Raw genomic sequence first — 16,448 nt, 5'->3', positions numbered from 1 at the left:
AACAATGACTTTCGAACCCAGTGGTGCGATCTTCGAGGCTCAACACACTTTTCAATATATTATGTACGTTTCATAATTACTGAACTAAACTAAACAGTGGGGCAATATTACTGTGTACAACTGTACATCCACCTCGGTACTGTACACCCTGCTCGGTACATCTGCTTCAACACAGCTTGAACCCGTCTCGCACCATGGCAGAAATTGCCAAAGTTTATCTTTTTCCAGTTGTTTTGGTGTTTAAGACATTATTGGGAATTCTTGAATTCAATCAGTTTACTAAGATGACGCCTGAGGTAGCGTACAGTTCCCTTGTGACGACCCTGGCCTACAGTCAGGAACAAAAGTTGGCCTTCTGTTCTACTGCGTCTACGCCACACTTAGGGCATCTCCGTCACTTTCTTCCCTGATGTATCATACCGATAATAATGACCTATGGGTAGAAAAACACACTAGACCCCTCTGAGTTCGGGAATATTAGCCAAGAGAGGGAACCGAGAAACAGAATGTGAACTTTAAGACAAAATGTTGATCCTGACTGTACTTGTGGCAGAGTCGCAGTGCAGAAATACTTTTTATGAATTAATGCACAAGTCACGTCTGCATGGATTACATTGTGAGTATTCACTCATATTCTAGCTAATGCAGTTGCAACACCTACCCCTCAAAAAAAAATTAAATAAATAAATAAGTGAAAGGGACGAAGGAAATACTCTGAGGCAGCTGTACATCCACTTCGGTTCCATATGCACCCCTCGGTACATCTGCTTCAAGACAGCTTCGACCAGACTCGCGGCCAGAATTACGTTATCTTCTCCCGCCGGCTGGGTAGCTGCGACGTGCTTGGGAAGCTACTTCATTTTATCCCGTGACTACAGTGATGTGTCAGATACTCACTTCAGTGCATATACTTCGGTAAAGTTTTGGAATTATGTCATGCTTTCCCTCTGTTGTTTGGCCGACTGATATGTGTTTGAGGATTACTTAATTATACCCTTTTATTACCATGAACTATCAGGTATACTCACGTATTCAGTACTGTATACTAACTTCGGTACACATGCTTCAGTATACCCACTTCGGTACATATGCTTCAGTATACTCATTTCACTACACATGCTTCAGTGCACCCGCCTCGGTACACCTTCGATCCGCTTGAGGCTTGGAATATCATCCTGCCTTATCATTTTCCCTCAGTCTGGGTTTGTGTGTCTGGCCCAGGGAGTTGCTACCGTATATTTTGACTCCTGGCTGGCAGATTTTCCCCTCAGCTGAATAAAATCGTGTGGCTCCTGCAGGAACAGAATACAAATGGCGTCATCGTAACGAAGGGATTTATGGTGACTGTTTTATCCTTTCAAACCGAGGATTGTTTCTCATTTTCACTCTTCTTATCTCCGGATTTTTTTTTCCGTTTGAGACGACCCTACTCCCAGTACTGAAGGGGTAAATGAAGGCTGCGTCTAACACCTCCAGGTCGATATAACTCTCTTAAGGCAATGAAATCGTCTGGAAATAACAGCAACGAAATATACACAGACGTCATCACAGTGAAAGGGCTATATGGACAGATAACTGGCTTCGCTCCTTTACAGGCATTACATGACCGAAATCCTCGCTGTCATCTCTTCGGGGTTGAACACGTGCGTGAGAAGACCGTTACTGCAAACAGGACGCCCAAACCTCATGACCACCAACCGCTATCAAAAGTATTTTCATAATTCAACACCTAGTGCTGCGCAGATTCTGAATTTCTCTACACCATCTTGCCAAACCCTCATTCCACCCATATAAACTTTGTTTTGTTATTGTTCATCTTGAGCACGACAAGATCGTCTGATGTTATGCCGTTATACAAATCCAGTCATTCACAGTTAAAGAGCTGAATACTCTGAACGACAGGAGCCTAGACTCGGTGCCCTACATCTTGCATGGGTTAATATGGAACTGTGATATTCCTTCTGAACCCCATGAACAGCCTTTAACATTTGGATTTTTTTTTTTACTTTCTGCTTGCTACCAATGGACGATTTTCTTCACCGTAGAATAAAATTCTCGAACGACTGGGGTTAGATAACTCTTTAGCTACATAAGAGCCTCCAATAAGGTGAACACAATCGTCTACTGGAATAAACCACTGAAATACGTCACCCGGTTCAAGGGGCTAAAACAAGGTGAGATACAATTATACCTGAAATTCATAACCTCTTGTACGACCTTCTGTTGTTGGTGTTCCTGCAGTCTGAAGCCTATTAGGACCACTAATAAGGCATCCTAAATAGCCTTCACGGGTCTTGAAAAGCAACGGTCAGCCTGTTTGAATGTGACAGTTTGTTTGGGTTTCCATTTCAGTCGTAAAGTACAAAAGGGGGGGGGGGGAATAAGCTCACAATTTGCTGTGGTTCTCATTTCACTTAACAGTTCAATCTTTACTAAGATGACATTCTGTTTTGGTTTTGGTTTCACCCATAGCTCAAATTTAAAGGTCGCAAATAAGCTCACGATGGACTGAGGGTGACATTATTGCTTTACCCCAACGTTCTCCTATTTATGATAAGGTGATGCTCTATTTAGGTCTACATCTCATCCACAACAGATGTGAATACTCTTAATGATCTTTCGATTTGATTATTCTTACATTTTACCACTAACAACATTCCAGTCCCTTTATAATAAGCTATGTGCTTCTTCAGCCCCTGGGGTTTCCTTCTTCCTCTCTTAATTTGCGAAACCTAAGGAAAGATCGAAGTCCATAAAAATCCTTTCCGTGGGCTTAAAAGGCTCCCTGTTAGTCTTACAATTATATTTCTGTAGGAAGTATGGAGTGTTAACCTTCTCCCATATGGTATGTTATCTAAGGAAACTACTGTACGTTACTGATAAACAGATCAATACAAGTGTCAGTTACTGAGGTGTAACTAGGTAAAAAATCAAACAGCTTACAGGAATGTATTAGGGAGCCTCATAAGCCCATGAGGACGGACCTCGAGAGCCCATGACTAACATCTCCACTTTTTTTTTCTTTTCCCATGTGACAGTTTATACTTTTCGGTCGTATTTTTATTATTCTGACCATTTCGGGAGTTGAATGCATCGCTGGTACGAGACTAGAGCATCTTAGAGTTTTCGTTCTAATACAAAGTTAGACTACGTAAAACCATCCTCTCCCCAGTTTTCTATTTTTATCTTATACTATGCCTGCTCACTATTTCAGCGCATGCGCACGCACACGCACGTGCACACACACACACACACACACACACACACACACACACACACACACACACACACACACACACACACACACACACACACACACACACACACCTTTGCTACATGCATAAATAGATCACCGAGCTTACTATTCTCTAGCACTTTAAGGATATACTTTCTTCAGTGGTAATTGTTCAGCTCCTGGCACCTCATTCTTCTGAAAACAAAAGGAATCTACTCTGAATTTCTCATTTAATCATTACTTTAATCTCTGGTGTTTTTATCTCTTGTGATGTAGTCATCTGAAAGTTTTCACACATACAGGCTTGGTAAAACAATTTTCCCTGAACTTAACCTCTTTCCCTTCATAACAAACAACCACCCAAATCTTAGTGTTCCATTAACCCAACTCACTTTTCTGTCCAACAATCATTTCCCTATACGCCATTTTCCCCATAAATTTGATTCTCTCTCTCTCTCTCTCTCTCTCTCTCTCTCTCTCTCTCTCTCTCTCTCTCTCTCTCTCTCTCTCTCTCTCTTCATGATAAACAATCCTCTAAACCCAGTTTTTCATAACTTACCTACGTTTCCTCTCTAAAAACCATTTCCTTAAACCCCTCCCACTTAATCCCAAGGGGTGAACTATTGCATTTGCAGGGGTGTCTGGCCAGGTTACAAGAGAACACCTTCTACTACCTCACCCCCATGTTGTCGGTCGCCATCTGTCTGGGAACGCTGCAGCTAATCCTCATCACCCTCTCGTTTTACATGTGTAGAGCCATTAGCAAGGCTCTCAAGTAAGCCAGGGACGAGGAAAACAAAAGGGGATTACTTGTGTGGATTTTTTTTCTTCTTTTTCGCATGCTTCAGCTTCTTCCTCGCTTCTCGTGATTTTTTAGTTTTTGTGGTCACCATCCTCGGCGACGGAAAGGAAATGCATGGCCGTTTTATTTCAGCAGATGTCTTGCCCCTTCAGTTACGTGGTGCTCGTGGTAAAGCTGCATGGTCCGGCAATCTTGTATCCCCCCCATCCACCTACCATTCCCTTAGCTGCCCACAAAAGCTAGATTCCCCTCGACGTTTGTTTAACCGTAAAAATTATCACTGCACAGCCACATTACATGCATTTTTAAGTTAACTGTGAATGTCGTCAATAGTGTGTTACTCTCAGCCTAGTGAAGGGTGTAGTCAGTCCACTCGCCCACCCCAACCCTCCCCCATCTCCACCCTCCCCAAGCACGAACGGCCCAGAAGAAAAAAAAAAAAAGAGGAAAATGGACGTGTTCTTTAATTTTGGAGACCAAGAGTAGTACTCAAGGTGGCAGCGAAGCTTTCGTAACACAAGTTTCTCAGCGATTTATTTTGCATATTAACAGCTTAACATTCTCTTGCTGACACATCGTTGGCTCGAAAACCTGTAAGAGGATAGTGTAATGTGCAAAATAAATCGCTAAGGAGGAGACGTGACGAAATCTTCAAAGCCACTTAGAATATATCTCTTTCTTCCTTTTCCTCCTCCTTCTCCTCCTCTTCCTCCTCCTCCCCCTTCCCCCATTTGCATGCACGAAGAAAAAAAGAATGGTTATTTATTTCTGAAACTGTTTCATGAGGAGAGAGAGAGAGAGAGAGAGAGAGAGAGAGAGAGAGAGAGAGAGAGAGAGAGAGTGTGTGTGTGTGTGTGTGTGTGTGTGTGTGTGTGTGTGTGTGTGTGTGTGTGTGTGTGTGTGTGTGTGTGTGTGTGTGTGTGTGTGTGTACAGTAGAGTGGAGGTGTATGTATGTGTATGTGTATTGTGGAGATGTTTGTATACGAGTGTACGGTGGCAGTTTTGTATGTACGTATTTATGTATGTGCGAGGTATGTTTGGGTGTGTATTTGCTTTCCCGTCCAGAGAAAACCCGTTCTCAATAATGCCTGCCTGTATAATTTTTCCCCTACAGTAATGGACAATATGTAGCAGGGAAAAAATATAAAAACATTTGCTCCATTGACTCCTGCTGGTTTTGAATGGATAATAAGAGTCTTGTTTGCATGGCGAGTAAAATTTAAAAAGAGAAAAGGCCCATGAAAAATATCATGCTATTTTGTTTGCATATTTGCACGTAATGGGAAGACATTTTTAATAAGGTGATGCATAAGATCGCCAAGGAAAACAGAAGTTACTAGAGTTACTAAGTAAACCGCACACACACAAAAAAAGAGCACGATAACAAAACACTATGATCACACATGTCCATCAACCAAAATGATGTTTTATACAGACATATATATATATATATATATATATATATATATATATATATATATATATATATATATATATATATATTACAGAGAGATCGTCTGTTATTTAGATTTCTTTTAAGGAATGAATGATCCTGATCCTCATCCCATACTGTAATTATCCGGGAATTGGGGTCGGGATGATGGTGATGATGATAATGATGATAACACTAATTGAGATGATAACGCTAATGATGATGATGATGATGATGATAAAATTGTATCATCTTAGTTCTAGGGACCTTTATTCTCGTGAGCTTAGTAGGTTCCGTTGCACCCACTTCTTAGCAGAGGATTGCTTTTACACGATGCGTCAGTAATGTATCATAATTATGTTATACAAACCTCTACTACTGAAAACGGCATAACGTACAACAAAATATGGATTTATAACACGAAAAAAAAAAATACTAACAAAGAAGTGCTAGGGAACCTCCTACGCCTGTGAGAACGGAGCCCACAGTACACCCCCAACACTGGCAACAAGGAATGATATAATGACCTGCGCCTGTACCCATCTCAGAACCGACATCCCATCCATCCACCCCCCAACCATCTCCCACCCCATATCCCTCACCATCCATCCCCCCCACCTACCCCATACCCCGCACCACCCATCCCCCCACCCACCTCATACCTCACACCACCCATCCCCCACCCACTGCACACTCAGCATCACCCATCCTCCCACTCACCCTATACCCCACACCTTGCATCCCCCCCACCCACCTCCCACCCAACACCCCACACTACCCATCTCCCCCATCCATCTCCAACCCCCTCCACACACCACCACCACCACTAGCATCACCACCCATCCCCAAGTCAACACCCCACACTACACATCCCCCAGCCAGGCCTACCCATCCATCATCTCACACCACCCATCCCCCCACCCACATCAACCCAACACCCCACCCATATCCAACCCATCCCCCAACCCACATCAAACCGAACATCCCACCCACCTATCCCCCACCCACATCCAACCCAACACCCCACCCATATCCAACCCATCCCCCAACCCACATCCAACCGAACATCCCACCCACCCATCCCCCACCAACATCCAACCCAACACCCCAAACCACCCATCCCACCCACCCACCCACATCCAATCCCTCTGATATCCTGTCCTGGGTCGTATTCTCGTGGACTTAGAAATCTTCCTCGCACCGCTTCTTTAGTTATTTATTACATGTAGTACACCTTTAGTACTTTCTTGTACATACACTATCAATTTACATAGTGTCAATATCGGTGTGGCACAAATGATGTACCAATCAACCCTAGCACACAACTATATCGGGTAAGGAAGAGTGGCTTGGGCGCCTCCAGAGCCCACGAGAATAAGTCCCCTTGTCCTGTGATGATCTGGGACTGGAATCCTGCATACGTGTGCAATGATGCTTCTTTTTATTACTTCTTCATTTTTATTTGCATACTGAATAATGAATGTGACCATTAATTTAATGAAGACTGTAATATTTTTCCATAATCTGTAGATCAATTTACTGAAGAATATCATCTTTTTTCAGTAATTTTCAGAATAATAAAGCATTTCAGAATGCCATGACCTCATGGAAGAATTATATACCAGTAAAGTGCACTTTGTGAGCGCGTGACGAGCAAGCGAGCGTTTGTACATACGCCTATCATCATAATTTCACCTTGGTGTAAACTTTCAACATTTCTGGTGAGGTAGTTGGACAATAACAGAAGAATAACTGAGCTAAACTATCTAGTTTCTCACTTTCTCTCTCTGGATGTGTATATAACGTGGCGCCGTAGCATTTATCGCACGCGCAATGTTCAGTTCTCTGCTCCCGACTTGCCATGTCAACGAACTGCGTCAATAAACGCGTGGATATTGATCGAATGATAAAATCCAGAAATTGGGCGATTGCCCTAGCTGATTTCATCCCCTAAACACAGAAAAACCGTTCTTGTAAGATATGAGCGTAATATCCGATATTAAACTGCTCGAGTTCATGCATGAAAACAGTGTGACAATACGAAATCTTCATAAATTCGATTTCATAGTGGAGCATGTCAACTGAAGCCCTCGGTACATTTCCTTGGAAAGCTAGGATTCCAAGAGGTTTCTTTGGTCTCATGAATAAATATATAGCTAAGAACAAAGTTTATTGAATGTATCTACTAGCTGCTGAAAGAATCTCTTCTCTATTTCACACAGCAGGAAAGTTATTAGCCTCTGAAAACCATCGCGGTCGGGCCGTGTTGAGTCGTGTCATGTGGGGCCGGGCCGGGTGCAGGGTCGTTTCGGGCCGCTCATTTCTAAGCTGAACGCAGAGTAAACATCGCTTCGCTACGCTTGCTCGCTTCGCTTGCTGCGCTCGCTCACTCGTAACAAGTATTGTTATTGTGTTTACTGTGAGGACAGCGGTGCAAATCGAGTCGTAACTATTATTTATTCAACAACAAACCTTTTCAGTATAAAATTCTTTAATTTCTGACTGGCTTCCAGAACTCCACTTATATGTGAAATACTATGTTATTTGAATAACTTTATTTGAAAATTTTGATAACTGATATAATACCTTCTGTTAAGGTAAGCTAAAGCAAGATCTAACTTAGTACCACTTATGAAATTCTAACAATGTCCTCCATGTTGCGTTCATAAGTGTACCAACTATTTTTACACAGTAGTTCACATGATACTACTCTGAATGTACAGTGTAACGTAACAATCAAGTTATGGTTTGCCAAATGTACAGTGAAATGGTTGAAATGCAAGACAATAATTTGTCTATTATCTAACGTTCCAAAAAAATGTGCACATCCTTCCTCAGAATTATCTTACATGATCTAAGTTTGTGCTTAGCTCAGTACGAATGTAGGTTTATTTGGTGGAAATTAACAGCTATTCTCTCCTTTTATTAGATTAGTACAAGATTTTTTCACAATATTTTACCTGATTCCACTAAATCCGAAAATGAATATAACAGCTATCCACCAAAACCAATACGGTTGCCCTCGCGCTCCGCCAGATATCTTAGTTGACCCTTAAATCAATTCTCTTATATCTCTAATATCCGTTTTCTTTACAGGGTTGCTACGGTAGACTGATGCAGTGGTTAGAAAATCACACCAACCTGCTCATGGGGATTGGCATCGGGGTGGGGCTCACGGAACTCATTGCCATGGTCTTCGCTTTCTGCCTCTGCTCCACGCTGAGTCAAAAGATCAAGTGACGCCATCTTCACCAGCCGCCACCGCCTCAAACACGGAGGGTCGCCAAGCACTGAAATAATACAGGCTGAGGGATCCACCGTGTTTTCTATACATTCAGGGGTCATTTATGTAAACCTTGACAATATTTAGTTATTTGTAAGACTGTTGAATAGTATCTGGCTCAGAAAAACAGTTTATCATTTATGCCTGACAGATCTTTCTTACTGTACTCAAAACGGGCCGTTGAAGTAAAAGCTGATACTGCGTTACATAAACTGAAATTAATTTGTGGTTGGCTCTCAAAAAGTGTTTGTTTTTATCTATGTTCAGCATCCATATATATATATATATATATATATATATATATATATATATATATATATATATATATATATATATATATATATATATATATATATATATATATATATATATATATATATATATATATAATATATATATAAACTCTAGATTGTAAGTTTATTACATTAATGTATTCCCCCAAAGCAAAATAAGTTCAGAACATCGGTAACTGGTAAAGAATTGTTTATAACGACCTGTGTGTTATAATATCATCTGGACCCCTAACCTAACCCAGACATATCCTCGTTAAGACCGTGTTGTGAACCGGTGATCAGTGTTAACCCCTTCAATACGATGACTGCGATTTTTATCATGTTGCTATCATTTGGCGTTAATATGAAGCTTAAGGGAGACCTCTCATAGCGGAGGGCATTGTGGTGATGGTACGTACATAACCCCTTCACTACGCTACGGCACACCTTCCTTAATTAAAGCGTCTCACGGTAGCCACAGTATAGTAACAGACGTCCTGGTACTGAAGGGGGTAATTAGATAATATGGTTTATTAACAAGAGACAGAATTAATATTACTATCTTCCCGCCATTAATGACTGGTGAATGTTGTAAATCTGTATTCTCTAATCACGTGTACTTCCAACTATCTTTTTCACATTTTTCTTCGTTTTTATTATTATTATTTTTTTTTCGCTTTGTAAACCTATTCTCAAAACTATCATCACCTGAGTTGTCTTCATCCTTTTCATCACCCTCACACCATTGTCATTAACCTCTCTATTTCTTACCATTATAATAATCTTCAACCTTCTCGCGTTCTTTTTGTTTTTTCAATTACCATCATTATTACCATCACCATCAATGGTCTTAAACCATCATCATCATACTTCATTACAGATTCTCTCTCTCTCTCTCTCTCTCTCTCTCTCTCTACAACATGAACATTGTTGCTCCAGTACACTAGGATCCTTGACTAAGTACCATTATTAACCCCTTCACTCCGAGGACGTCCTTTATATAATTATTTGACAAATGTAACTAAACTTCTGGGAGACTTTTCAAACTGGAGAGGGTAAATTAAGCCTTCATTAACCTTTTCAGAACCAAAGTCCTCCCAGTGGGGATAAAATTGCCTGGTTATAGGATGGAAAACAAACGTCATCGTACTGAAGGGTTAAATATCCTCCATCTGTCGGTAATGCTAGACGGTGAGGCAGGACCAACTGTTTCTACTATTTTTATATTATTATCATTAATATTTTTGCTGTTATTATTGTTACTATTATTTTGCCAGACCAACACAGGCTCCCAGCTGCTTAAGGAAGATCATTTGTTAACGCCACCATTGTTAAAATACATCTAAGCGTTACTATATACAGTCGAATGGACAGGACCAGGATATTATATTTCACTCATTTTTTGACAAACATATAGTAGCTGTATGCAGTTTAGTCGATACATATTTTCCACGTGGTCGGTACATAATTCCAAGATTATTTCATTTTTTTTTTTTTTTTTTTTTTTTTTTTTTGACCCGTGCAGTACTAAGAAGACTCAAGTTCATTTATTCTTGCTGTCTTTACGCTAATTTACTCATGTTAGGAAAGACCTCTCTGTACTGAATGGGGTTAATGAAGGCTATATCTAACTCCATTTCGGTATGTCTTTCCCAAACTGAATAAGTGTGTGATGGCAGTATAAAATAAAATGAGCGACGTCATTAAATGGGGTGCTTGCACGATTATTATTATTATTATTATTATTATTATTAAGCAAACTGTTCTAAGTGTTCTGTACTTGTGGTCCATTTATGTTCACTTTTTTGAGGGGAAGGGGGTGATAGAAAGCTAGTGTGTACTGTATATATTTATGATATTCCCACTAAGAATGCAGAAAGTGGTGGTGCATGTGTGATTAAATATTTTTTTGGGGGAAATGGAGGGCGGGGAGGAGGCTACAGGGAGGGATGGGCTGTGTACATACTTATATACCCAAATCTATGAAAGGAAAGTAGCATTAAGGATAACTGACTTCCTCCGTTTCTACTTCCACGCAAATGAAGGTTGGCTTAAGGATTTCTGCTTGACTTATTCTATAGTTTTTTTTTTTTTTTTTTTTTTTTAACCTTCATTTCTACTTCCATGAATGGAGTATAGGATTAAGAATGACTGCGTTTGAAAAGGGTGTTTGCAGTCACTGGACAGTAGGAAACATATTCACATTTCATACTGCCATACCACATGAACTTGTCATTTACACACCTCATAAGCCCAAACTTCACAGTCACACCACAAACTGCCAAATCACACACTACCTGATCAAAACATTATCATAGCACAGTATACTAAGTTACATAGTAACACCCATACACTACTACATACCTCACACATTTTTCACAGCACACCAAACAATGCCACACCACAACACTCTGCCACATCTCCGAAAAATCGTTGGCAGTCACACTAGGCTGCATGCTGCCACACCAACAGCCACACCACACACTGCCACGCAACACACAACCACACCTTCCATTTCCTACTGCACAGGGACTCGTCTAACACCTGACAACATCCCATTTCCTCTTTCGCAAACTCTGCGTCGCCCAAGTCGTCAGAAACCTACCTCTCTCTCGTTCGTTTTTTTTTTTTTTTTTTTTTTTTTAATGATTTGTGATGACGTGTCAAAAAAAAAAAATAATAATGATGGCAGTACTATACGGACCTTTTAAAGTGTGGCCCCAAGTTAAGTCTATTACTTGGGTAATATATATATATATATATATATATATATATATATATATATATATATATATATATATATATATATATATATATATATATATATATATATATATATATATATATACACACACACCGGTATATATATTACCGTTGTCACAAATACCATCGTTCATCTGTTTATTTTTAGTGTGCGTGTATGAGCGTGTGTCTGCGTGTCTTTTTTCTTTTCTTGGATGTTCCTTAAGATGATAAAACATAACATCGTGTTTATTTTGAAGCTATGTTATTTCAATGGGTGTTTTAATAAGGTGCTCAGACGGAGCATTTTTTTTTTTTAATCTGTGTTATTGTTACGGATATTAAAGATGACAATGAGCCAAACCATCGTGTTACTTTTTATATGTTGATGTTTTTCATGGATGTTTAAGAAGGTCCAACATATCTTCTCGACAGTAATGAGGTACAAATATTGAATTTCTTAAGCTGAGTGAGAAAGGAGACAACCTCATTCCCTCTGAAACATGGGGTCTTATTATTGGTAACTTTGGCGATTTCTCAACACCTCTTCCTTAGCGATTCATTTTGCACGTTACACCTCTGTATTTTCTTGAATGTTATTGATACAAACTAAGTCGATATTAACACGATATAAATAACAGAGAGGAGTATTAAGGTGTAAAACTGTGAAACATATCGCTAAGCAAGAGGAACTATAGCGCCTCCTAAGCCACCCAAAATACGGACGATGGAGACTTTTGGTGGCTAAACCTTGAGATTTTATCCAAATATCTCGAAGGCTACGTTTAAGACTGATGACTTTGTTGTTGTGGATGTTACTCAGATATTAATGTTCTCCTCAGTGCTAACTAAGGAATATTTTTTGTCAGCCATTAACGCTATTTTGGTGAATAAGAGATTAATTAATGTAACTAGATTTGTATGTGATAAAATTCAGGGTGTTCATGATTTACCTGACCTACAGAATGCTAGGAAATAAATGATAATTATACAAAAACAGAAAAATGTGAATGATATTGACATTTCATAGGCAGATTTTTATTATTTTCAAAATGACAATGATTTCGTACACCAAATACAATTATATATATATATATATATATATATATATATATATATATATATATATATATATATATACAACCAGAACCTAACTAATCTAAATTCAACTAAACTCAACTCAACCTAACCTAATCTGATGTAAGCTGACCTGACCTGACATACATGACCTGGCCTAACACAATCTTATACCTAAATTGACCTGACGACCTGACTGACCTGGCATAAAATAATCTCGTAACCTAACGTAATTTAAACCAAACTTAAATCACACCTCACCTAAACCTAACTTAGCCATACATAAACTAAGCTAAACCTACACACAGGCAACCTAATCTAACCCAAACACACCAAAGTTAACTCTCTCATATCAAACTGAAGCAAACTTAACCAAACCAAACCTAACATCTTTTATATTCACAACAAAATGCCACTGATGAACAAGTGCATTTTCCTACCTACCTACCTACCTTTCTGTCTGTCTGTCTACATTTATCTATCTATCTATCTAAGAAATCATATCTCAGTGCCGAACATTTCATTTACCTACACAACAACTAACATGTTATCAGATCACCCACAAACTTTTTTCATTATGGCACGAAATGGAAAAAAAAAAAAAATCGGACAGTTACTCTCTTCACTACAATGACTTGTTTTTACAATTTCATTTAGCTTATGGGAGAGAATACATAATGGAAGGGCTTAATGGAGATTGCTTTGAACCCCTTTACAGTGAGAGGTTCCTTAAAACTGAGATAAAAAAGAAAGTGAAAGAATAGAAAAAGGAAAAACGTAATCTCTGTGCCGAGGTTACATAAGGTTGCATATTCTTCAGCAGGTCATGTAAAGTATGAATACCTTGTAAGATAGTCTAGCATGAGGAATTATGTAGCTTAGAGCAATAATTTATATTTTAAACATGTTGACAAATTCAAATATATCATGATGTAGCGTATATACTGTATAGTTGACTCTAGTGACTTTCTATTCAGTGATAAAAAAAAATGTCTGATTTTAATATATATGAAATTTATAAGAATCTTCCATATATAAAAATGTAAGAAGCCAGCGATAATAACCAATGTGGATTTTTTGTCATTCCTCGCATAGACATCTTAGTGACAAGCTAGTTTCTGGGCACAAAATACACCATCCATCTCCCAATCTATTTATCTACCTAGGTCTATTCGTCTGTCATTCTTTCTCTGTTTCTTGTCATTTGTTCGTCTGCCTCTCTGTATAACTACTTATCTATCGTTCCATCTTTCTTCCCGTCCTGATTAAAATGTAGCTGTGTGGCCCTTCGCTTCATATCAGCAGTATTACCCCTTCAGTATCAACAGTCTTCCCCTTCGATCGACATAATCAAACCCACTTACTTAATTACACTGCATTTCCTGCTATTTTCTTTTTCTACTCGAAGATGGGAAATCTGTTATATAACTTTGAAGACTAAACAAGAGCACATTTAAATTTCCTGTTATTAAGTGTTTCTTATTTTCCTCAGTGACAAACACTACTATTTTCACACTCTACCGTCATTATTATTTTTCACACCATTATCAAACACCTACACAACTCTGAAGACCATACAGTCATTTTTATAAATATCACTTCTTGCTACTGATTTCCTCGACACTCACACCCACCACTGCTCCCCACTGCCATATCAGTATCATGTCTACACCCATATCAAACGCTTATTCACTTACATATTTAACTCTAAAGAATATAAACACATTTCTTCATGTCTGTTTTCCTGTAACTCCTAAAGCCGCTCAGAAACAAAAGCTGTTCCATATTTCCCTAAAAGGATGAACGGAAAACTGACTTACCTACTCAGTATTCCAAAAACTGATCTTGCTGACAAAATAGTTTTTTTTTTTTTTTTTTTTTTTTTTTTTTTTTTTACTATCTCGCAGAGCTGTTATTATTAGCCTCAGCTAGGTTACATGTTAGCTAAGAGACTCCTTTGTAAGGTTAGCTGTAGCTTATGTGTAGGGGGTTAAATAAAATGCTATACATATATATTCTGTATAACTTGCATCTTCCAAGCACGGGGAATGTGTGTGTGTGTGTGTGTGTGTGTGTGTGTGTGTGTGTGTGTGTGTGTGTGTGTGTGTGTGTGTGTGTGTGTGTGTGTGTGTGTGTGTGTGTGTGTGTGTGTGTGTGTGTGTGCGTGTGCGCGCGCGCGCGTGTGCGTGCATGCGTGAGAGAGAAAGAAAGAGAGGGAGAGTGAGAGACAGAGAGAGAGGGAAGCACAGAGGCACATACCATCAGGCAAAGAAGCTTTTTACAATGTGTTTATCACTTTCATACGGTCGTTTCCTTTAGCCCTTCTCTGTGCAGTTTCTTTGAGTGTCTCTCCTCTTCTTTGTTGGTCATACTGTTATACTATTCATAAGCCACGTCCGCTGTATAGTTATCAATTAATTAAAATCCGATTAGCTTCCCTCTCTGTACACATTTTACTACTTTATTACATTTCTGCAACGACACCCAAACAGTTTTTCTTAATTTCTCATCAACTTCTCTTATGTCTCGCATCTGCGCCTGATATATTTCTCCTTCTTAATCTTCTCTCATTCTACGTGCTTTCCGACAAATCTTATTCTATTTTCTTACTTAACTCCTACCCTGTTAGAGGATGAAACCTCTACGTAACTTTTTATATGAGATTCAGTCTAACTGCAGTTGATTTTCTACCTTCAACCTCTTTACCCGTCAGATTTTCTCTTTATATCTACGACAGATGTACGACAGATGAAGTTATATCTGTTACATATCAAATAATTTTGTCTTCCTTCTATATCTGACGAAAATTCTCCCTCGGTCTTTAACGAAGCCAATTATCTATTTATATATATCTATCTATCTATCAACTTTATATCTATCTATAGCTATCTATCTATCTATCTATATATATATACACATACATATATGAAATCCCTTTCTCTTTCCTTTACAACATATATAGCCAAAGTCCCTCAAGCTGAACCATATCCAATCTATCGCATATATCTGATCCTTTTACTGTCCCCATTTCTAACTGAAGTCTTCCTCAATTTTTATCGATCCAGATCCATGTACTGTATGCATGCTCTTCTCTGTCCCGTCCATCTAAGCAAATTCTCTCTCTCTAAATTTATAACGGATCCACTTCTATTTAGCGTGTATCTAATCCCATTCTCCGCCTTCCACATACAAGCAAACTCGATAATTTCCAACAAGCGAGTCATTCTTCTTCCTTTGATCCTCTCTTGCCTGGTGGTGTGATCCCAAACCTAAGATATATATTATTATTAACAGTTCTTATGAATATTACTGTACATGACCGGGAAAGCCAAGAGAGGTGTAACTGCTGATCCTGTGAATACTATACTGATGTCAGTGTGATAGGACTCTGTTGCAGGCGCTGGGTCTGTTCTCGCTGGACTAGCAAATTTCGTGACAACTCATCCTCAGCGATTCAGTATGCGCTCTGTTACAACTTCATATTCTATTGTATATTAAGAGATACAGTTCTGTTAATATACAAAAAAGATATGAATAAGAAACAGGTAAATAATAAGCAGTTAGGCCGGAGGACGCCTTTTTTTGTTGCTGTTGTTTTGTTTTA

General features: G+C 39.0%; 1 protein-coding gene across 1 annotated transcript in view; it reads left to right on the top strand.

Annotated features, from left to right (window-relative positions):
- Tsp66E (Tetraspanin 66E) overlaps window positions 1-8,686 on the top strand; it is a 456,405-nt gene extending 447,719 nt beyond the window's left edge. The window contains exons 11-12 of the mRNA XM_080282418.1: window positions 3,871-4,010; window positions 8,567-8,686. Of these exons, the coding sequence (XP_080138544.1) occupies window positions 3,871-4,010; window positions 8,567-8,585 (159 nt within the window). The 3' untranslated portion in view covers window positions 8,586-8,686. The remainder of the gene's footprint in view (window positions 1-3,870; window positions 4,011-8,566) is intronic.
- The last annotated feature ends 7,762 nt before the right edge of the window (window positions 8,687-16,448 follow it).

Source organism: Coenobita brevimanus, chromosome 93, assembly GCF_032717465.1.
Source record: "Coenobita brevimanus isolate Jiangsu-jjx chromosome 93, ASM3271746v2, whole genome shotgun sequence".
NCBI classification, from domain to species: Eukaryota; Metazoa; Arthropoda; class Malacostraca; order Decapoda; family Coenobitidae; genus Coenobita; species Coenobita brevimanus.
This window is presented reverse-complemented; position numbering and strand designations above follow the sequence as displayed.